The following is a 23,989-nucleotide window of genomic DNA, read 5'->3' on the forward strand; positions in this document are numbered from 1 at the left end:
TGCGTATGTTGGTGCATACCATGTAATATGCTATTTATTATTACGATTGCTGGGGTGGTGGAGGGAGGGTTATCACGAGCCCCCTCTACTGGGGCTTAGCCCCCTCCCATGTAAACGAGGGTAATAAATAGCACGTTACAGTCTGCACATCCGCATAAAATATTACACGACGAGTAGTTTCAAACCCCTTATTTCACCGAGGTGACGTCATAATATGAATTATGTGTTCATATTCAGAGGCATGACGTTGTCATTCATCGTGCATTTCATCGGATGGGACGCTGGGGTCATTGTGTGCTCCGTTTCTTTGCCTTCCTGGTAGCTAATTAGTCTCGAAACCTGGCAATACATATAAATGTTAAAAACCTAAAAACCCTCTGTACAACGAGCATTCTCTCCATGAAAAGTAAAATATAATAGTATTTTATTAACCTCAAGGTCCCTAGTTAGATCTATTTTGGGTAGATAAATCAAATCTTTAATAGGAATATTATGTTCTCACTAAAATAAATTTTGCTATTTTTACTAAAACTCCCTTTAATTAAAGCAAGGACAACAAACTTAAAATAGAGTTTTAGTTTACGTAAATACAAGCTGTTTTCCTCCAGAGGGGAGCTTTTGAGGTTTTATGATTGGTTGAGGTTTTTTGTTTAATGTAGCGCTACGTGTATCTTCTGAGTTACGTCAGGACGCTGTTTGCTGCTGTGCAGAGGCCGGGGTGGGCCCGAGAGCTGACACAATCACCCGTGTTTATCAGATACACTCTGCAGTAATTCCATCAGGGTTGGCGTTTACCCCAATTATCCCCTCCTGACCTCACCTGTATTGTTGTACCTCTGCCCCGCGCTTGTTGGGGTTTCACTTCAAAGGGGGAGCATTAGCATCACACAGGGGGCGGCGGGCCTGTAGACAGACAGACGGGCCACCCTGGCCCCTGGGAAGGCGGCGGTGCTGCGTCTCTCGCCTCCAGGGGCCCAGACAAGCCCCTATAACCTCGTTATCTCTTCTGACTTGAAGCCAGGGCCGGTCTCAGCGTCTCCCCTTCTCTTTTCTAGGTGCCTGGAGCCCGCTGGACGGCGAGGGGAGGAGACTAGGCGGTTTTAAACTTGGAAGCGGCAAGGGGAGACGAGCAGCCTTTAACTGTGCCTCGACAACTGTGTGATCTTGGGCGCACGCACTCGGAGGTCCGGTGTCAGAGGAACCCGCATGGAACTCTGGTACGGATACAAGATTCCTGGAGTCACTGGAAGCCGGGGCCAGACTGAGGAGGAAGTCCCGGTCATTTATCAGTAGCTGAGCTATTAATCTCACAGCATCATGGTCACCGCGGGGGGAGAGGCCCTGCTGTGACCCAACCGAGTTTACGGAGAACCTGGGCCCTGCAGAGACGCAGATCTGCCCCTGCTCAGCTTATAAGGATCTGAGGCCACGAGGGGCCCAGCGGGGCAGCACCTGAGCCGCGAGGTTTAGACTGCAGCTCAGGGGGCCTCTCACACCTTGAGCAGAGGGTCATCTGTGCATCAGCTGGGCGCCAACATCCAGGATTGCACGTCAAAGGATTGGTTGTCTGCCAACTAAACTCTCTGACGCTGCGCCTTGAAGGCCCCCACCCCCAGTAGTGTGAAGCCTTCTGAGTTACCTAAGGGCGTACCTGGGAGGACCAGGCTCCGGGGAGGGAAGTGCCAAGCTGTCTCCCGGCTGAGCGCCGAGACGCAGGGACTGTATCTGGAAGGACCCCCTCCTCACGGCGAGGAGAAGGGCCCAGCTGCCAACAACTGAGCTACAAGGATCTGGGATAGCGCCTGGAGGCGTTGACTCAGTGAGGAGGGAGGCCCTGCTGGTCACTCAGAAAGTATCTTACAAACCCTGCATTTGGAGTATCCCAGGACCCTGTGCGTGGAGAGGGCCCCTGCCCTGACCCGGATCCAAGGACCCCTGCGCGCGGAGAGGGCCCTTACCCTGACCCGGATCCAAGGACCCCTGCGCGTGGAGAGGGCCCCTGCCCTGCCGGCGGCCCGGGTCTCTTGCAGGCATGTATCAGGGCCTCTCCATGGCGTCTACCCACGGCCCCCCGTCCTACGAGGGGCCCGGCTCTTTCATGCACAGCCCCTCGGCCGCCTCCCCGGTGTACGTGCCCACCACCAGGGTGAGCTCCATCCTGCCCAGCCTGCCGTACCTCCAGGGCGGGGGCTCCTCGCAGCAGGCCGGCTCCGGGCACAGCGTGTGGGGCCAGCCCGGCTCGGAGCCCCCCGTCTACAGCCCGGGCCCCTCGGGGCCCTCCCGCTTCTCCTTCGCCTCCAGCCCCCCGATCAGCACGGCCTCGCCCCGGGAGGGGGGCTACAGCACCTCGCTGGCGCTCTCCACCAACGGCAGGGACCAGTTCAGCCGGGGCCTGGCCGGGTCCTACCCCAGCCCCTACCAGGCCTACGTCAGCCCGGACATGGGGGGCCCCTGGACCTCGTCCCCCTTCGAGAGCCCCATGCTGCAGAACCTGCAGGGCCGCGGGACCCCCGGAGCGGCCCGGTACCCCAGCCTCGGTAAGGAACATTAATATTATATTGTTATTATTGTATATTATTATTATCCAGTGTCCCGGCACCCCAACCTAGGTAAGGAACACATTATTATGATTATCATGATTGCATTAATATAACATTATGATTATTAACCAGGGGCACGGCACCCCAACCTAAGTATGGAGAAAATATTATATTAATTATTGTTATTATTGTTTTGATAATTATTATTATTAACCAGGGACCTGGTACCCCAATTTATGCAAGGGTAAGGGAAAATAATAATAATAATAAAGATAATCGTTATTAATATTATTCTGATGTACTGCTGCTATTACAAGCGATGATATTGAAATATTTGTGTTCCAATAATGTAAATGGTAGGGGTTCATCACAAAAATACTTGTACATGGATTTTATATTATTAATGTCAGGGCGCTCATAATATTACTAAGCTCGTTATTTTGCACAAGAATTAATAACAATAATGCCCATTGAAAAGATGTTATCAACGCAGTCGCTTAGAGCTATCGTTTTGTTATTAACGTTATTATTTTTGTCATTGTGGTGATTGATATTACACATTACTTGTTCTTATTTTGCCTGTCATTGATATCAAAAACAGGACTCAAAGTCTACGTTTGTAATATCAATGTGGATAATCCTTAAGTTATGGGTTAGATTATTGATATTATCAATATGACTACTTGCTCAATCCTCACCCTATTGATGACAATGGGTAAAGATGCTTCTTATTCTTGTTAGTGCTTTTTTTTACTGCTGATTATAAACAACACAATTCTCCCAGCGAGACCGCGGCGATGATGAATAATATTATTCATCGTTGTTACTATTATCACTAATAAAAAATATTGTGTTCTTACTACTGCTAATACAACTATTGATTGTAAACAGCTGGACAAAGATGATGATAAAGGATGACGATAAGGATTATGATCATCACTATATAATAGTTGTATATTACTAATAAGATAATCATGATCATCATCCCTCATCTGTGTCCCACTAGGATGATTACATTATTTATCATTATCATTATTATTATTAGTGGTAGTAACAATAGTAGTAACCGCAATATTCTTATTAATTGTTATTAGCTGTAGTGTTAAGGGCAATTTACAAGCCCCTTGCGCCACCTGTACGTCACTTTTCCCATGTGAAAAATGACGCAAAAGTGGCGCAAGGGGCTTGTAAATAAAGCCCTCAGAGTTATTTTTGCTGATGTAATCGTTTAGTAGGAGGAGGGGGAAGGGCCGTGCGTGAGGACGCATTGCGCGCTCCTGCGCGGACTGTCTGCGTGAATCTGTAAATGCACCGCTCTGCGCTCGCTCTCTGCCTCGCGCTTGACGCTGCGGGCCCAGCTCGCGCCGTTACTCGCGCCTCGGACTTTCTGTGAATGACGCTGCAGTCGGATTACTGTTGAGGCCTGCAGCTGACACCGGAGCAGGCCCCGGCAACCAACATTCCCAGAGTGTGAACACTGAACAGTGAAGCCACGAGCGCTGTATTCTCATCACTCCGAAAGGACTCGTGCAGATTGATTTGTCTGTCACAGGTGCACGCGCGTTCACTATAGAAGTGTTGATGTTGATAAACTTGTGCGTGCCACTAAATAGCAATGTTTTGTTTTACACTGTGTTGAATATTTGAAAGAACGGGGAGGGAGCGTAAGCAGTTTGGAGGCTTCATTTTAGAAGATAACTGAAGGCCTGGAATTTTGTTTGTATAAGTAGCAGGAAAGATGGTAAGGCACATAACAAAATTCTCCAGTCGAGTTCAGTTCATTTTTAACAAAAGCCTCTTTTAAATGCATTACATCTACAAACATGCATTATTAGTAATAGTAGTAATGTTGGTAACGTTATAACTATTATTTTTTATGTATTGTCGTAGTTAATGCTACCACTAATCGCAATAATAGCAACAATAACAATACCGGCTTTATCGAAAGAACAGAGCAATAAATAACGCAGTGTCCACATAGTTCCTTTTTTTTCTACGTTGGTAGCAGCTAAAAACCCTAGTGGTCCCATGCGGGGGACCTGGTCCTTCCTAGCTCAGTAGCTCAGCTCATTAACACTCAGGTGAGAGAAGGGAGCACACAGCAGCACAGATGAGATGCTTGTGAGGTGGTGCTGTCTCCGATCTACCAAAGGTGACTAACAATGCGCGCGTCTGCTGCTCAGGGTGTTGTCGGGTGTTTGTAAAAGGTATTCTGTAGTGTAGACAGAAGTACACAGGGCCCCGAGGACTCAGACGTCACGCGCACGTTGGTAAAAATGGCTCACAGCAGGTAAAGTACTCGAGCAATGAAAGGCACCCAGACTCATCGGACAGATAATCGTTTAGGGAGAAGTGTCTGCTTGTGATTTTGAGTCTGTCTCTGTGTATTGTGATAATGTGTTGTGGATTGTGTCTGTAGTCTTAACTTCAGAAGTGGAGCTCGCCCAAACCACCCATCAGACATATGCATAATCCACATCAAGTTACATGATTTGCTTACATGAGCACGTGAACATGCATGTCTCTTTACAATACACGTTTACAAATGTAGGTTTCACTTAATGTCCTTGAATTGCCTGTTTGTGTATTGCGTTGTGTGTCTGTGTGTACGCCAATGTGTCTGTGCATAAGTTTGAATGTATTTGTGTGTGTGTCAGGATGTATTTGTGCGTGATTGTGTGTGCGGGGAAATAGATTTTTCAGGATGCGTGTTTGTATTGCACATCCTTCTGTTTTCTGTGCGTCCCTGTGTGTCTGCGTACTTACGTTTGAATGTATTTGTGGGTTTGCCAGTGTGTATTTGTGCGCGACTGTACGTGTGGGCGAGTCTATTTTTCTTTACCTCTATACGTGCCTGTATTTGTATCTTTCTGTGTGTGCGTCAGTGTGTGTCTCAGTACTTAAGGCTGAATGTTTGTGTGTGTGTGTCAGTGTGTAGCTGTGCGTGTGGACGTCTATTTTTATGTGTGTGTTTTATGCGTGTTTGTATTGCATATGTGTCTGTGCATATGTGCGCCCGTGTGTGTCCGCACACTTAATTTTGAATGTATTATTTGTGTGTGACTGTGCGTGTGGGGAGTCTTTGTTTCTGTACCTGTTTGCGTCTCTGTATTGTCTTTCTGTGTGTGTCAGTGAGTGTGTGAGTACTTTTAAATTTGACTGTGTGTGTATGCCTGTCTGTGGGCGTGCGCTTGTTTGTGATGAACTAAGTATATCTCATTTTTTTGGGATGGGATTCCCTAAGGTCGCCTCGTTGTAACGTTAAACAGCGCACACAACAAACCAACATTTCCATGTGCATCGTAACTGTTGACTCTATAAAACCTGAAGTGCCGGTTTTCCTGCGGGTTTGTTTCACGCACTTGTGTGTTGATGTCAGTTTGGAAGTTCCCACATTTATTAAACGGCTCCTTCGTCGTGCAAGTGAAGCGCACATTTATAACGCACACGGAGAACGCGCGCTCCTTGCTACACCAAATACTACTTAAATTCCCCGACCAGTCCAAGCAGGGCAACATTTGATAAAACTAGTAACGTGCTTGGTTATAGACCCATTTATTAGTTGCATTGCATTGGTTAATGGTACTGGCTAATAATTAGACCTTCGAAATGGCAGAAGTGGCTTATAAGCGCTATATAACAATTTTATTACCAAGCGCCCAAAGATCCACCGAGGCGGGTTTCTATTTAAGCAGATTCAGGCAAAGGATGTGGGATTGTGGTGGGAGAAGCAAACACCAACATCTTTTATTTTCGCAACACATCCGACATGTAACAATAGTACAAATAGTAGTAATGGTAGTAGTAGTAGAAGTGTCATAATTGCATTGATAGTAATATTAGTATTACTATTGTTATTGCTGTCGTTATTGTTATTATTGTTCGAAATATTACATATGAACACTTTTCTGAATTCGGAGCCTAGACTGTGCTGAGGGGGGGGGGGGACCCAGATCTTTTGACTGGGTGTGAGTGTTTGATTGGTTCAGATGCTCCGTCCATCACCACCCCCTTTTGTACTAAACTGTGCTGAGGCAGATTGTATGCGTCGGTGGTTTATTTAGGAAGTTTGTTTTTTGGGAATGCATCGTACTTCAAGGAGTAGGGTGTGAATTAAAGCTAGTTGATATCATTTGATACTTTTAACGATGCCGCCTTTTAATAGAATACCCGTAAAGGTAAAGATAGAAGAAGCATGGTTCTAATTAGAATAATGCTGATAAAAGTGCGTCGCACGAAAGCGGCCAATAGAATTATTAATGTAGTAGATGGCCTCTCTAAGATGCATTAAAAGATGAGTGCCGCTGCTACAAAAGCTTCCAGTGATGTGAAAGATACACCCAGTGCGGTGCCGTCTCTTGGTATCTACCAATTCAGAAATAAACGTATCAGACCGGAAACGTGAGCTTGTGCTTCCGGGATACGGTTTACAACGGAGACGTGCCCGTGGCGTAGGGCAGATGTGTGACGTATGAGGTGTGCGTCTATGGGCGCTCGTGATTGGCTCGCAGCGTGTCACCTAGGCAGCCGCGCACCAGGTGGCGCACTCTCTATTCGGAGAGCGCGTGAGTGCGCAGAGGGACACGCACTGGGACTGGGGATATTAACACGTGCGATTCAAAGGACACCTTTCTTAGGGGCAGGCTGGCAGAGTGTTGTATCTTGGTTTAAGTGCAATGCATCTTCCCTGTTTATCTGTCTTGCTGCTCAGCCAGTGTGGGTGAACAGTGGAATGTTGGTAAGAAAGGGCTGAGCAGCAAGGGAGCTGCTCCTGGTGGGGCTTTCTGTAATCCTGTACTGAGGACTTCTACTTCATCAATAAACCTACTTAACTACTATACCTCGAATACATCTTCTACTTATTTCACAGAGGCTAGGGCAGTAAAATATACCCTGATTCGTTTTTACTTAATGCTTCAAGAGGCGGATGGTATAAACACTGCAAGAAATTGGTTTGGTTATTATAAATTACAATGAATCTTATTTGCTATTGATGTGTGGGTGCCGGGCACTCAATTTTGTTGGCTCTTCAAAGTAAAAAGATTATAATTGTACTGTTCAGTGGTACTCGGGTGGGATGATATTTGGGTGGCAGGTTGTTGGTTCTGGAAGTTCCTTTTCATTGGTATTGCCACATAAACCTTCAGTGTAATTTATCTTGTTAATCAGACCCTATACGCTCTTGTAATCTACCATTGTGGTTCCATGACAGACCTGGAACCCTACTGGCCCTGGCAAACATTGTGCGGATTTACTACCCAGTGCTCTAAAAACTCGGCTGTCTCTCCCCTTCAGGCAAGCACAAGAGCCACTGTCTTGGGGAACCTGACATGGAGACAGTGCAAGAGACAGAGAGTGAGAAGAGAGGTTAATTTGTCCAGTAACCTTATTTCTGAAAGAACTGGCGCTATGATACTCTGATTTAACACTCGCCACTTTCACCTCCTGTGATTTGCAGGTCTTGAGCTTTCCTCCCGGTTAGGTCGATGCTGCCTTCCATATTACTGAGCTCAGCAAATGGTGTACCATCACCGCCTATTATAGTAACATATGCATCAGGAAAAGCTAGATAAAAACACATTGCAGTTGCGTCACTGCTCAGCCCTGCAACCAGTTACCACCGCACTGATGAGAGTGGTAGATTCCATGCCCCCACTGATGAGAGTGGTAGATTCCATGTCACCACCGATGAGAGTGGAAGATTCCATGTCCTCAGCATGTGAGTGTATTGCCCAGTTCAGCATCTGCATGCAGACGGGGCAACCGCCATACCAGTGTGTGTACCCCTCCCCCCGACCATCACCCCCTTTGTACACACACAGCTTTCGAGCAGGACACCAAGCCACCTGTGTGTTCTCACCCTGTCATTATTAATCTGGGTTTTGTTGTGAGGCTTACAAGGCATATTACAGAGCCAGATCACTATCGCCTAAGCACTTAGTAGTATATATTATTAATACAAGTAAGCAAATCTTTGCACTCTCACCCATAGTGTATCTGGACCTTCATTTATGCTCTGCCCCCACACACAAGCAGTGGTGAACAGGCGTTCACCCTGAATTAAGTGCTTAGAAGCTCAAATACTAATATGTGGATTGTTGACATAGCTACTGGAATTACGAAGCAATGGGAGGGGTTCCATAAATTATGCAGCACAAAAAGGCGACGTATGCAGCAAAATATATCACACTCTACGGCATTATTTCACCATTTTGTCATTTTAACACTTATCAACGCTGGTCAAAGATTGTCCCTGGTTAGTACCAGTCTAACACCGGAGCACAGCAATCTACAACAGAGAGGTGACCAGCTAGCCTTAGCAAAGGTTTGCACAACGCCCAGTAATTTTATGTATCTTTTGATCCCTTGGAACTAGAAATAATATTTTGTTGAAATCTACAAAGGTGCAGCAGTTGGTGCATTATGTGGCAAGTGTGCTAAATTCATAATATGAAAAAAAAAACGCTGACTCTGCAGATTCGGATAATTCCAGTGGCGTTGATTTTAGAATCATTTGCTGTACTGTAACATATTAGCATGGAGAACAGAATAATGAAAGTAACAGTGCTAATAATGATAAGAAAACACTTGTTTTCAGTTTTCGTAGCACATACTGCAAAAAATGACATTTGTAACAACAGTACTACAACTTCTAGTACTACTATTAACACCGGTATTATTAAGAGTGATAGTTATATAATATTAGAAGTAGTAGTAGTAGTTATGGTAACATTTTCCACTTTAGTACAAGTAGTCATAAGGATTTTAGTATTCTTATTACCAGTACTACTGACATTGGTAGTACAAGTGGTAATAGTCCTACCGATTATGCGATTAGTGCTCATAGTGGCAGTACTAGGGGTGGTGGTAGTAGTGGGTGTACTAGTAAACCCAGAGGTGAGCATTCATACAGCACAGGCGGGTGGCCTAAGGGTGTGCCACTTTCTTATGTATGTGGGCCCTTGTGACGTTATGTTTTGTGATATGATTTGTTTTCACTTTAATTGAAAGTTCTAAAAAGACATCTTCTCAATAATATTCTTTCACAGCTTGCCCAGGGATTAACTGCCTTTATTTTATGATATAGCATTTGTCTTTGTAAACCTAGCCCTGCTATATGACTGATAATTGTGCCACAAATTACCAACCTCAACTCTCTCCTGTCTTTCTTGGAAAAATATCCTTAATACACACATTTTAAAATGACCAGGGTAATTCTTGAAACCAGTAACCATTAAGAACCCATGTTTGCAATGTTTTTTTTGTTCAATATTTTATTAATTTTAAAAATAAGAATACATACAATTATGGTAGAATGCAGTACATCAGGGAAAACTAAGCATTAAACAATTAAAATAGTTAAGCACAAGTATATATTACTATATAATACATGTCAGGGAAATAATGAGATCACAACCAATACAAAAACAAAGTATAGTATGTAAAGACCATGTTTGCAATGTTAAAGTGAAACCACACTTTGCAGCATTCTTGTTACTCGTGGCTGTAACACTAGGACTTGTGAAATATGTACAGCTGAGGGGCACTCTTCGAAGTTCGAAGTGTAGGTTTTTGCCTGCCTACATAAGTTTGGGTGTACATGTTCCAAAATCTGCCTTAAAATTGCCCTTAGGACTGAGGGCTCTTTGGCAACTATGTGTCAAGCATCAGATAAACTATAACATAACTGTAACCAACATTTGAAGGAGTGTAATAATTATTTAAATAATCCTTGCCTACCGTGCTGTCGATATTGCCTATGTATATGTTTGCGATATGTGTTTTTCTTACTTTCCTGACCGATTCTAGTAGTTCCACACTGTGCTATGGCTGTGAACACAAAATTATGGGGTTCCCTTAAAAGTTGAAATTCATTTAGCTGAGTGCTTGACACATGTACAAGGACATTGGGCAGTCAGGAGCCCCAGGAGGCGTGAAAATCCCATGCGCCACTGTAGCTGCACAACTGAAAATCAATCAATCATAGTAATTGTAGAGCGCGCTACTTACCCGTGAGGGTCTCAAGGCGCTGATGGGGGTGGGGGGTGCTGCTACTGCTCGAAGAGCCAGGTCTTGAGGAGTCTTCTGAAGGCGAGTAGGTCTTGGATCTGCCGTATGTGGGTAGGGAGGGTGTTCCAGGTCTTGGCGGCGAGGTAGGAGAAGGATCTGCCGCCGGAGGTCGTTCGTTGGATGCGGAGGACAGCGGCGAGGGCGAGGCTGGCGGAGCAGAGCTGGCGGGTGGGGGTGTAGAAGCTGAGTCTGTTGTTCGTTGTGGAGTGCTTTGTGTGCGTGGGTGAGGAGCTTGAAGGTGATCCTCTTGTCGACGGGGAGCCAGTGTAGGTCTCTCAGGTGGGGGGTGATGTGGCTGCGGTGGGGGACGTTGACGATCAGTCGGGCGGAGGCGTTTTGGATGCGTTGTAGTCATCGTAGGTGTTTGGCTGGGATTCCTGCATAGAGTGCGTTGCCGTAGTCCAGTCTGCTGCTGACGAGGGCCTGTGTCACCGTTCTACTTGTTTCGGTCGGGATCCACTTGTAGATCCTGCGGAGCATGCGGAGGGTGTTGTAGCAGGAGGAGGAGACGGCGTTGACCTGCTTAGACATGGAGAGGGAGGAGTCGAGGATGAATCCTAGGTTGCGAGCATGGTCGGTGGGTGCTGGTGCTGTTCCCAGTGTTGTCGGCCACCAGGAGTCATCCCAGGCTAAAGGGGTGGGTCCGAGGATGAGTACCTCCGTCTTGTCCGAGTTCAGCTTCAGACGGCTGCTCCTCATCCAGTCGTCGATGGCCTTCATTCCCTCGTGGAGGTTGGTTTTGGCGGTGTGTGGGTCCCTGGTGAGGGAGAGGATGAGCTGGGTGACGTCGGCGTAGGAGATGATGTTGAGGTCGTGATGGCGGGTCACTTGTGCGAGGGGGGCCATGTAGACGTTGAACAGCATTGGGCTGAGGGATGAGCCCTGGGGAACGCCGCAGATGATGTCGGTGGCTTTGGATCAGAAGAGTGGGAGGCGGATGCTCTGGGTTCTGTCAGAGAGAAAGGACGTGGTCCAGTCGAGGGCCTTCTCTTGTATTCCGGCTTCTAGGAGGCGTGTCTTTAGAGTGCGATGGCAGACCGTGTCGAAGGCGGCCGACAGGTCCAGGAGGATGAAGGCTGATGTTTCGCCTTTGTCTAGTTGGCGCCTGATGTCGTCTGCGGCGGCGATGAGGGTTTTCTCGGTGCTGTGGTTTCGTCTGAATCCGGACTGGGACGGGTCCAGGATATTGTTGTCTTCCAGGTGGCGGGCCAATTGCCTGTTGGCGATTTTCTCGATGACCTTTGCCGGGAACGGGAGCAGGGAGATGGGCCGGAAGTTCTTGAGGTCCTTGGTGTCCGCCTTGGGCTTCTTGAGGAGGGCGTTGATTTCGGCGTGCTTCCAGCTTTCCGGGAATGTCGCTGTTTCGAAGGAGATGTTGATGAACCTCCGTAGTTGGGGTGCGATGGCTGCGTCTGCTTTGTTGAATACGTGGTGAGGGCACGGGTCTGATGGAGATCCTGTGTGGATGGAGTTCATGACCTTGCGTGCCTCGTCGTCGTTGATGTTGTACCAGGAGGTTTGGCTGGTGGTGTTCACAGGGGAGGTGGAGTCTGGCGTAGTCAGGGTGGTCGTGGTGTTGAAGCTGTCGTGGATGTCAGCGATCTTGCGGTGGAAGAAGATGGCTAGTGAGTCGCACAGTTCTTGTGAGGGCTGGATGTCGTTGGCGTTGGCGCTGGGGTTGGAGAGTTCCTTTAAGATGCTGAAGAGCTCTTTGCTGTTGTGTGCGTTGTTATCCAAGCGGTCTCTGAAGGAGGATCTCTTGGCTAATCTGATGAGGTGGTGATGTCTGCGGGTGGTGTCCTTGTGGGCTGCGTGGTTGTCCGGTGTGCGTTCGTGGAGCCATATTTTCTCCAGTTTCCGGCATGCGCGTTTGGAGGTCTGGAGCTCGTCGGTGAACCAGGTGGCTCTCTTGCTGGCGTGGCTGTTGGAGGGTTTCTTGAGCGGGGCGAGGGTGTTGGCGCAGTCGTCGATCCACTGTCTAAGGTTGCGTGCTTCGGCGTCTGGGTTGGTGGGGTCAGTGGGTGGGTTCTGGGCGAGGGTGGTGATAAGCTGGTCTTCGGTGATTTTGCTCCAGCAGCGGCGAGGCAGCTGTTGGGTGCAGTGGTGCGTGGTTGGTTTCTTGAAGGTGAAATGGATGCAGCGGTGATTGGTCCAGTGGAGTTCGGTGGTATGGTTGAAGGCGACGTGGGTGCCTGTGGAGAAGACGGGGTCCATGGTGTGGCCGGCGGCGTGGGTGGATGCAGTGACGAGTTGTCTGAGGCCGAGGTTGGCGAGGTTGTTGATCAGGGTAGCGGAGTTGGCGTCGTTGTTGTTCTCGAGGTGGAAGTTCAGGTCCCCGAGGAGGATGTAGTCCGTGGAGGCCAGTGCGTGGGTGCTGGCGAGGTCGGCGATGGAGTCGCTGAACTGAACCTTGGGCCCGGGGGGTCTGTAGATGAGTGTTCCTCTGAGGGTGGTGTTGGGGTCGGTGTGGATCCGGAAGTGCAGGTGTTCGGCGGTGTTGAGGGTGTCGTCTGCGTGGGTGGCGACCTTGAGGGTGGACATGTGGGCGATGGCAATTCTTCCTGGCGCGATCCCTGCAGGTGGTCATGTAGCCGTCCGGGATGGCTATGGCGGTGTTGGGCGCCGAGGAGTCGTTCCACCAGGTCTCGGTCAGGAAGGCCACGTCTGGGGCGGAGGTGTCGAGCTAGATCCCAGAGCTCGACAGAATGTTTGCGTGCGGAGCGGGTGTTGAGGAGTATGCAGTGGAGGTGGTTGGGTCCAGTCCTTGGAGGTTTGGTGGTTCTGTCGCAGGTGAAGCTGCAGGTGCGGCAGTAGAAGGGTCCGTTTCGTGGCGGCCTGGAAGCAGGTGTGGTTTCGGCCGGCGTTGATTGCGTGGAGGGTGCTGGCATTGTAGTGGAGTCTGGTGTTGTGGCGTTCACGGGGTCCAGGGGTTCTGGCGCTGGGCATGGTCCAGGCGCAGACAGGCTTGCCTTAGGCGCGCCAGCGGCGCGGCCGCGCAGCGTCCGGCATATATAGGGAGTAGGGATGGAGGAGCAGCTGGGAGGCCGGAGCAGTGAGTGGGCAGGGGGCGGGGCGGCAGGGGGCACAGCAGCGGGGTAACAAAGGTACAGGAGGCAAAATGGGGCACAAGGGGGGGAAAAAAACGAGTGGTACAGAGGAGAAAACGGGGCACAAAGAGGAGTAAGACAGTGGCAAAAAGGGACAGAGGACAGTTATCAGCGGCAGCGGCAGCAGGGGCACACAGTCGGAGCTGCGTGGAGGGGAAGCGACCTAACATGAGGGTCAGGGGTCGCTCACCTCACCGCGCAGCATCCGGCATATATTGGGAGGTGGGAGGGAGGAGCAGCTGGGAGGCGAGAACAGCGAGTGGGCAGGGGGCGGGGCCGCAGGGGGCACAGCGGCGGGGAAAAAAGGTACAGGAGGCAAAATGGGGCATGGGGGGAACCGAGTGGCACAGAGGAGAAAAGGGGGCACAAAGAGGGGGAGACAGTGGCAAAAAGGGACAGAGGACACTTACCAGCGGCAGCAGGGGCACACAGTCGGATCTGCGTGGAGGGGGAGCGACCTACCAGGAGAGTCAGGGTTCTGGGAACCCTACTCACTCGGAGCCTGGATGTAAGGATTTAAGAAGGAAAACAACGGCTCCTGTGGAATAATACAGAGAGATACCTAATAGAAACAACGCACAATGGCAATGTGGGGGGGGGGAGGGTGGGCTGGGTGTCAAGCAAAGAAACTCTCAATACACGTATTTTATTTGATATTACATTATAGTTTTTATATAGACATTTGAAAAACTTATTGCAATGTACATACAAAATATGTATACACATACATATAAACAAGTGTAGTTAGTGTCCCAGTGAAATAAAACATAGAACCTACGCTACTATACTAACATTAGTGTGGTGTTTGCAAGAAACGGTTTCTATTTAACATTAGTATTATCAAAGAGAAGGCGACCAAGTGATGTATATATAATTTATACAACAACAATTTAAACCATAGGAAACTGTTTTTTTTTAAGGTCTGCCTCTTTGTAGCTGCACAGGCATACCTTGCACCTGAATTTGACCGAAGTAATGAGGGTATTTCTCAACTTTTCCTGTATTTTAGGTCGAGCCTGGCCAGCGCATGTGCTGCTCTGAGAGGCATGCTTGTATTCAAGTATGTACTTGAAGCACCGCCCACTCTCCGCCCATATTTGTAATTGGCTTTTGTCATTGTCCTTAGTAAATACTGGCTTCTGATTCGTTAATAGGCTTGTTAGTCCCTCCTTCCCATTAGGACTGGCCCTTTTACTTCTGTTATTACACAGTGGGACTTATTTAGTCTGTGAGCACTATTTTCTTTAAAGAGTTTCTTCTACTGCAGGCACGACATGCTTTCCTGCAACATTCACCTTGCCATTCGCGCTTTCACTTTCCAAGCAGCTTGGGGCAATGGTGGCCCCTTCTTTGAAATGAAATAGGTTTCGCATTTACAAAAGTTTGAGCTTTTGGCATTGTAAATGACAATGCCTTTTATTCATGTGTTAATTATCAAAACATGTAAATAAAAAGCACTGTCATTTACAATGCCATTAGCTTAAATTCTCGCAAATGCGAGACCTATTGCATTGCAAATGCTTGGTTTTTAAAAGGACTCATAGGTCTCTACATATAATGGCAACATTGAAACCACAATTCCCCATATCAGCAGTACTTTTGACTAAAACACCGAAGCCCTGATTACGACTAGGCCACAACATTTCGGCCCCTACGCTGAGTTGTCAGACTTTATTATAACCGGTAATTACCAGGTGTAATAAAGTCTTTATCTCTGTTAAATTTCGGCAGGTCAAAGCTGCCGCAGTTTAACGGTGGAAAAAGGCAAAAAAAAAAATAAACAGGATATCCAGATATTCGGTCAGCCAACACCAAAATCTACATTATTCTCCATTATTTGGGAAAAACCTCAGAAGAGGTACTAGTTATCGCACTGATAAATTACAAACCTTGGGCTACTGGATTTTATCTGGTGTGATAAATACAGAACACCTTTCCTTGGCAGTCGTAATCAGGGCCCAAGACTGGTGGCGTATGGCCAATAGACAACTATTCGTTAATGAGTCTGAGTGCTAAGGATTAATGTTACTTTTTATTAAATTCAAGTGTCTGCTCTGCCCGCTCTTAGAAAGCCATGGCCTAGGGTGTTTCAACAATGAGCTGGCGCCCGTCTTTCTTGTCTAGCCACATTGCAGATTCCTAATATTTATGGTGATGCTAGCCGTGGGGCTGCTGATAATGCACATCGGAGAAACACTCGGTAGACAAGTTAAACAAAAGAAGCAAATCAAAAATACCATAACACATAGGAGAAAATGAAAAATCTAAACAGAAGAAAATATGAAACAAGCAGTGGCACAGCAATATGTCAGGATGCCAACCTTTTGGCTTTTTCAATGCTTGTTTTGTTTTGCCATGGTTTTTGTAAAACGTTATTGCTGAGGGTAATGCTGGGCACTCAATAATATAAAAATAATATTAGCTAAATGCAAAAAATGTTTTTGGTCTCAAAAAGCACTCATTGCCATTGAGGACACTAGCATTAAAGGGAACTACCTTGGTGTGGATGTGTCCCTGTGAAAGAGCGGAATGCTGCCCCACATATTAGCAGCTTTGAGAGTGGGGTGGGTGTTCAGTGTAACATGGAACACATTGGTGATTATGACTCCTTTGACATTGATGGCAAGCTCACAAATGCCAGCTCTTGCAGCTGAAGGAAGGTAGAGATGGAAGGAGGAATGGGGAGAAGGATGGGTGGAGAGATAGATGGATTGATGGAGAAGGGAATGGATAGAGAGATGGATGGATGGATGGATGGCTGGAGAGAAGGATGTATTATTTTAAGCCAAGTGTCACTGCTGCTTTTTAGATATTTTAATAATGTCCCTCCAAACAAAATACTGACTATCTAGATAGAATCCGATTTGATTAACCTCCTCTGACTTTGTCTCCCTCCCTCATTGTTTTTTCAAAGACATTATGTAATAATAATAAATAATTTTGGGGGCTTTTTAAGTGTTTAAAGTGTCGCTAACGAACAGCTTTAGCTGCCTGTAGTCAAAATACCTATTGTTTACAATTTCAATTTTTAACATTGGTTGGGTTTCTTCTCAAACTCAGTGTCCACCCTGCTCCATTTAAATACCCCTGCACCCCATAATCATAACCCACCCTTACTCCTTAAAATACCCCAACACCCTTAAACACCTACCCATCTTAACCCTATACATATACCCTGTATCCCAAAACCCAAACCTATCCCTAAACCCTAAAAATACCCCTGTACCCCAAAACCCAAACCTAGCCATGAACCCTATAAATACCCCTGTACCTCAAAACCCAAACCTACCCCCGAACCCTAAAAATACCCATGTACCCCAAAGCCCAAACATAGTCCTGAACCCTAAACATACCCCTGTACCCCAAAACCCAAACATACCCCTGAACCCTAAAATACCCCTGTACCACAAAACCCAAACCTAGCCCTGAACCCTTAAAATACCCTTGTACCCCCAAAACCCAAACCTACCCCTGTACCCTAAAAATACCCCTGTACCCCAAACCCCAAACCTAGCCCTGAACCATAAAAATAACCCTGTACCCCAAAACCCAAACCTAGCCCTGAACCCTAAAAATACCCCTATACCCCAAACCCCAAACCTAGCCATGAACCCTATAAATACCCCTGTACCTCAAAACCCAAACCTACCCCTGAACCCTAAAAATACCCATGTACCCCAAAACCCAAACCTAGCCCTGAACCCTAAACATACCCCTGTACCCCAAAACCCAAACCTAACCCTAAAATACCCCTGTACCCCAAAACCCAAACCTAGCCCTGAACCCTTAAAATACCCTTGTACCCCCAAAACCCAAACCTACCCCTGAACCCTAAAAATACCCCTATACCTCAAAACCCAAACCTAGCCCTGAACCCTAAAACTACCCCTGTACCCCTGTACGCCAAAGCTCATACCTATCCCTAAACCCTAAAACTACCACTTTACCCCATAACCCAAAACTATATCTGAACCCTTAAAATACCCAAACACCGCAAAACATATACCTCAGTACCCCAAAACATATACCCCTATACCCATACTTACCTTATCCAAACATTAAAAAAAACATGCTTTTACCATTCATGCATTTACAACGAATTTCGTTGTAAATGTATGCGTGGTAAAAGCATATAAAATGTAATGCCATGTGTTATAATGGCATTGCGGAGTCATGGTACTTTCGTAATGAAAGTATGCGGAGTGATGGAATGCGGAAAGAAAGTTGCGGAATAATGGGTGTTTACCCTCCCCCGGTAAGTACATTGGTGGCACGGCGGCCCACATCTCCAGCAACATACTCATATTTTTTCACCACCGATTTGAAAAATGCACAGGTCTCTCTCATTGATGGCCAGCACCGACATACACTTTTAGACACACCTCCCGCCACAAGTTCTAGAATTGCGAACTTTAGAGCTGGGGAGCTACGTTCGAATCTCGGCATCAGCTCAACATCCTGTGATTCCAGGCAAATCGCTTTGTCTCCCCGTGCCTACCACAAATGAATGTGTTCTTCTGTAATGTAAATTGTGCTCTTGCCATGTTGTCGAGTTCGCGCTATATAATATTGCAAGGAAAAATAAAGTAGGGGAAATCGAGTTCACACACTACTGAATGCGCACTCTTAAGTGCATCAGCAGTGCACTGTGAATCGGAGTGTTTCACAGGCCTGTCACAGATAAGAAATGCTATCAAAACGAAATCCTACAAAACAATATACTACTGGCCGGCAGCAATTCATACCCGGACAACGTCGGGACGGGCTGCTAGTGATATTATATAGCATAACATGGTCTCGCTGGTTGGTTGGATCGAAGAGAAGCCCATACAACATCCAAGGGCCCCAGCCACCAATCCTGTCCCCACGGTCGTGCTAAGTGGAGGGGGGCAAGCCAAGCTGTAGTCAACATGTCCCAGTTGGGACAACCTTCCTGGTTGTCCCCCGACACTGCACCAGGCATAAGGGAGGTGCAGCAGTCTGACCTATTCACTGAGAGTCGGTTGTGTGTTGCAGGCTGGGGGAAGCTGAATTGCAGAGGTGCGCAGCGACGTTCTCCTCACCGCCAATATGGCCACCATACTATCACCATTCCCGCACCGGCAGATCGTGACATCCCAAAGAATAGAGAGTCAGCAGCAGCCCACCCCAGCAGGTGGTCCCAGCTCGAGTTCATCCCCGTCCTGTGGGATGGGGACTACCCTCTACCGCGGGGGGAACGGGAAGAGCTGGGTAGCAGTGCCGATGGCTGTCTTCAGCCACTCAACAGGCAGCGGAGGAGGTCATCGGCTGGCTCTCCCACTCCTTCTGGAGGTGCTAGGCGGCCCAGGTTCCTTCCTGCCTCACCGTTGCTGCACAGTCCTCATCTCGAACCCCGTCCCGCGCGTTTCGGCCCTGCAGGATCACGGAGCGGCTTCCCACAGATCCCGAGGGACGGAGGCTCGAAGGGGAGCCCATTCCCGGGGAACAATCCCTGTGGTGATCCTTTGTTGTGGAGCTTCCGCTCCCTAGCAGTCGACCATCTTGCAAATCTTTATGCTGCGTGTGTTGCTTTCCCTCCACTTCCACTGTTGTCTCACCTCTCCCCAGGCTTTTGTAGATTTTTGTCCACCAGTTCTTCTGTTGCTGTGCCATCCTTCCCTGCTCTACTTTTCACTCCAACTGGTTTCTCTATTAGTCAACCACCCCTCACCACTCCTCCATTGCTTTTCGTGCCCCCAACCTCCAGCTCATCACAGCTGCAGCTCCGTACATGTTGCTTTCCTCCAACTTTCTCTGTTGTTCTGCATCCATCCATGCTCCTCTGTTGCTTTTTTGACCGCTGCTAGTTTCTCAGTTTCTCTGCCACCACTCCCCTCTTTTCTGTTGCTTATCATACAACCAGTTGTTCCGTTGCTCTGCCACCTATTCCTTCTCCTCCATTGCTTTTTATCTTCCAACCCCTTACCTTCTCGCTGTTGCTCCTCTACCTTACCACTTCCTGCTTTTCATTTTTCCTCTATTAAAAAAAAGTATATTCTTTTATCTTGTGATGGTCTGGTGGCTGAGCATTGTTAATCGGCTGCTCGGTGCATTATTTTTCTGTTCCTACACTTCTGTTTTTGTATTTTAATCTACCATTCAAACATGGCTGTTTGTCTTCTTGGTATGGTAAATCATACAAAAAAAGCCAAAACTGATGGCCATCTTGGAATGTTTTTTGTTTAAAAAAACATCTCACAAAGGCCTCCCGGGTGTGCGCATGCATCATGACACACTAGCGTCCATTTTGGGACAGTTATTTTTACATATAGGCAAATATCATTCCCAGATGGCCACCGGTGTAGGCAGTTTATGCTGGTGTGGAGAATGCTGTTAACCCCTTCGATGCTCATGACGAGCTCAGCTCGTCATGAGGTACGCCTGTCGTACGCTCATGACGAGCTGAGCTCGTCATGAACCGCGGGTTTTTTCAAACTTCAGCGCACAGCGGGAAAACGCTTAGCGCGGATGGTGTTAAGACGATGCTGAAATAAGCTGGTAGTAGGTTTTGAATGCAGCTGAGCAGTGTTTGCCTGACAAGGGCAAACATGAGGCAAAAGGTTCACACTGGTTGCTATATTTGTGTCATTAGATAGTGGACCATATTATTTAGTGGCATGTTGCGGGCATGCCTAATTGGTTACTTTGTGGATTACAGTTTGTTGTGATGTTGGTGGAGAATACAGTTAGTGATTGTGGCTTCCGATTGTAGTTTGAAGCACCAACCCTACAATGTTGAAGGAAGACCAGCCCTGTACTGGTTTGCTGCTACTGCAGTATGCACTAGTCGCTGTTGATCATAACACTACTGCCCAGTGACCTGATGCAACAATTATGTGGCTCTCAAGCAGTGATGTGGGACCCTTAACATCACGCATGGTCTATGTGTCTCATATATGTACCGAGCAGAAGCCCCCAGAAGGGTACACCCCCCCTTACACTGCAGGAGCCACATACTTTTACATTACACCTATGCTGCTCCCTTGTTTTAAGAGAGAAGAGGAAATCTTGTCAGGAAAGGGCAGATAGAAAGCCTGAAATAACAGATCAGGATCAATTTATGGTGTTATGAGAGCATCCCTCTGCATTTCTTTGTACCTTATTTCAAGGAGAAGGGGTAGCATGCAAGACAAACCGTTGTGGCTGGTCAGACCTGTGCTTTTTTTAAATCTTGATGCTCTCTTCATGCTTATAAAATAATTGGAGGCAGTCTTTGGGAAACCTCCCCATGATATTAGTTATACATCCCCAATCAATAGATTACTATAAAGAAACGATGAGCAAATATCATTATGAGCAGGGCCACTGGAATTATGCGTCCGGGGAGGGCTAAATTATGCAGCAGAGTTGACTAAATTATGTGGCAATAAAGGGTATAGGTTGCACCTTACTAGTACCAGTTGAACACACAAATACAGCAATACGCCACAGAAAGGTGACCAGTCAACCTTTACAAAGTGATGCGTAATCAAGAGAGAGAGGTAGGACCAGAAAGCTAGTCCATGTCCCCGGTTAATATATGATTAAATCAAAAGGAGACTAGCTCAAGTTACTTTAGGGGAGGGGGAAGACTCTGGTATGTTTTGTCACGGAGTGTGAACACCCAGCAGGTGTGTTCAAAAAGCCCTCACCCACCAACCTAGTTGGTGGCATGCTTCATCATCGGGCCCACCCAGTGGCACCTAGCGTGCCCCGGGTGTGCTTCAACGCCTGACTACAGCGGAGCTGGTATATTACTGAGTGTGCGGTGAAGATAGTTAAGGAAGTGATGTTAAAACGGCTGGACGGTGGTCCCAGTACCCGAAGGTAAAATTAGACTTTAATACCTGGGCCTCCGTCAGCGGTTAAAAATAAGGCCCCTTACATCCCCTTGCCTTATTTTTAACCGCTGACGGAGGCCCAGGTATTAAAGTCTAATTTTACCTTCGGGTACTGGGACCACCGTCCAGCCGTTTTAACATCACTTCCTTAACTATCTTCACCGCACACTCAGTAATATACCAGCTCCGCTGTAGTCAGGCGTTGAAGCACACCCGGGGCACGCTAGGTGCCACTGGGTGGGCCCGATGATGAAGCATGCCACCAACTAGGTTGGTGGGTGAGGGCTTTTTGAACACACCTGCTGGGTGTTCACACTCCGTGACAAAACATACCAGAGTCTTCCCCCTCCCCTAAAGTAACTTGAGCTAGTCTCCTTTTGATTTAATCAACCTTTACAAAGTGCCATCCACAGCATAGCAACACGTGTTGCTGTATTTTTAGTAACTTTTGAATAGCCTAGGGCTCCTGGTTTAATGGTATTACTTTTTTTGACATTTCCATGATTATTTATCCAATTTTATTTGGGCCATTTTATTGGTATTTATCCATATTTATTTAATGTTTTGAAAATAAAAAGGGTCATAAAATGGGAGAGTGGGGGGGGCTATGCTTCTCCGCTCTAATGAAGCATCCGCCCCTGCAAATGAGGCATCTCTATAACCCTGTGATAAACGCGGCGGCAGCACGATCGCATAATTCCAGTGGCCCTGATTATGTGAAACTGCTATGAATTGAGCTAGCTTTTTTTTACATTTTATGTTTAAATTCCTGAAATAATTAATAATGGCGGAACACTATGGGGTGGGACTGCCCCCTTCACTAGCTCTGTGGATTAAATGCTTTCTTTACAGGGATCTGTGTTGGCCCCCTTGGGCACAGATTTGAATCCTGGTCATTCCCCTCAGGCTTTCCTCTTGATCAGATCAATAAATACAAGTACTACTGAGTAGAAATGAGTTAAGTTACACCACACATCCAAGAAACCCCATGAGGATAAATGGGCACTCTGTAGAAGCACCCGTTAAGGATATTGTATTGCACTGTACTGTTTGGGGTAGGTCCATGCCACCCCCGGTCTCCTTTGGGAACTGAGATTCTGGCACGATTGGGGTGCTTTGGACACTGCACCTTCTTTACTAGTGATAGTTACAACCCTGCCACCCTGAAGGGGAGAGAAGGATATCTGACTATCACCCTACTACAGAAGGTACAAGAAAACAAAAAAAGTGCACTGTGCACATTAAATTCTTTATGTTATAAAACATTTTTTTTTCAGAAATCAATCGTTTTTTGCCTTGTTTTTTTCACTGCAGTTGACTTTTTAAAAATGTTTTAGACATTAGTCAAAATGATAGCGAGCCCTATTGGCTTGCTTTGCCGATACTTGTTTCATCCAAGAGTTTTTCCTATGATACTTAGTATGGGTGTCTTACATGTTCTAATGAAATACGTGTGGTTGTTTCAATATTATTATTTATTTAAAATTTTCTGTTCCTATAGTAAAACTTAAAATTCATACGTTAAACATAATATATGCGTTCTTATTGTAAATTATGCAGACGCAGCTCACACTTACGCAAAAACCTCACTCTTACATTTTGTTTTGTAATCTGACATATTTTACTCATGTGCACTTAAAATGTCCATGTGGAGCCCAAAAAACATCTTGGGGAAGCTTATCCATTGGTAAATCTGCCCCCAAATGTCTAGAGATGCAAAACAGCAGTGAAAAGAAAGTGTTTTTCCTGGCAGAAAAAGACATGACAGACAAAATAAACAGTTCCTGGTAGGATCATTAGAGTACATGCACAAACAAGACAGAAAGGGTAACAGTAGACCTATTTAGTATCCAGTCAGATTTAAGAAAAATGTGAATTGGGAATCAGTGAATGGCTCCTGCGCCCTCAAGGGCTTGGTGCTCGGTGTACAATGTATCCATCTCCCCAGGCCACAAAATACAGAAACGCAAGGCCTACATTTTTGCTGTAGCAACACCCACAATGTCTGATAAAGCACGTGAAGAGCGGAATGTGTTATGGGCAGTAACAATGTTTGTGCCTTCAGTCTGGCAGGGACAGAGTCTTCAGCCAGGGCTTGTTAGGAATGCTGCTGTCAGAGGCTCAGCGCCTGCCTCTGAGGGTACATTGCAGAAGTAGCACAGAGGTCAGCTTCTTCATGCAAGCATCTTTCTGCCTTTGTTTGTGTCTTTGTGTTTCTGGTCTTCTGTTGATATTGACTGAAGTAGGCCACGGGTGCCCAACACTGGTCCAAGAGGTCCGGGTCCATCCCAGAGTTTCAAAACAACGACTCAAAGGAATGTCATTTGAATTGATTTCGTGTTGGGTTATTTTATGATCGTAGCGTGAAAATCTGGCATGGATCTGCCCAACTGGACTTGCACCTCAATCAACCATCAAAGTTCCAAACTGC

At 46.9% G+C, this 23,989-nt stretch overlaps 1 protein-coding gene across 4 annotated transcripts in view; it reads left to right on the forward strand.

Annotated features, from left to right (window-relative positions):
* GATA4 (GATA binding protein 4) overlaps positions 1-23,989 on the forward strand; it is a 152,380-nt gene that overhangs the window by 15,754 nt on the left and 112,637 nt on the right. For all 4 annotated transcript variants that reach the window (XM_078647575.1, XM_078647578.1, XM_078647574.1 and 1 more), the window contains exon 2: positions 1,056-2,537. In XM_078647575.1, the coding sequence (XP_078503701.1) occupies positions 2,033-2,537 (505 nt within the window). In that variant the 5' untranslated portion in view covers positions 1,056-2,032. The remainder of the gene's footprint in view (positions 1-1,055; positions 2,538-23,989) is intronic.

Source organism: Lissotriton helveticus, chromosome 6 (genome assembly GCF_964261635.1).
Source record: "Lissotriton helveticus chromosome 6, aLisHel1.1, whole genome shotgun sequence".
NCBI lineage: Eukaryota > Metazoa > Chordata > Amphibia > Caudata > Salamandridae > Lissotriton > Lissotriton helveticus.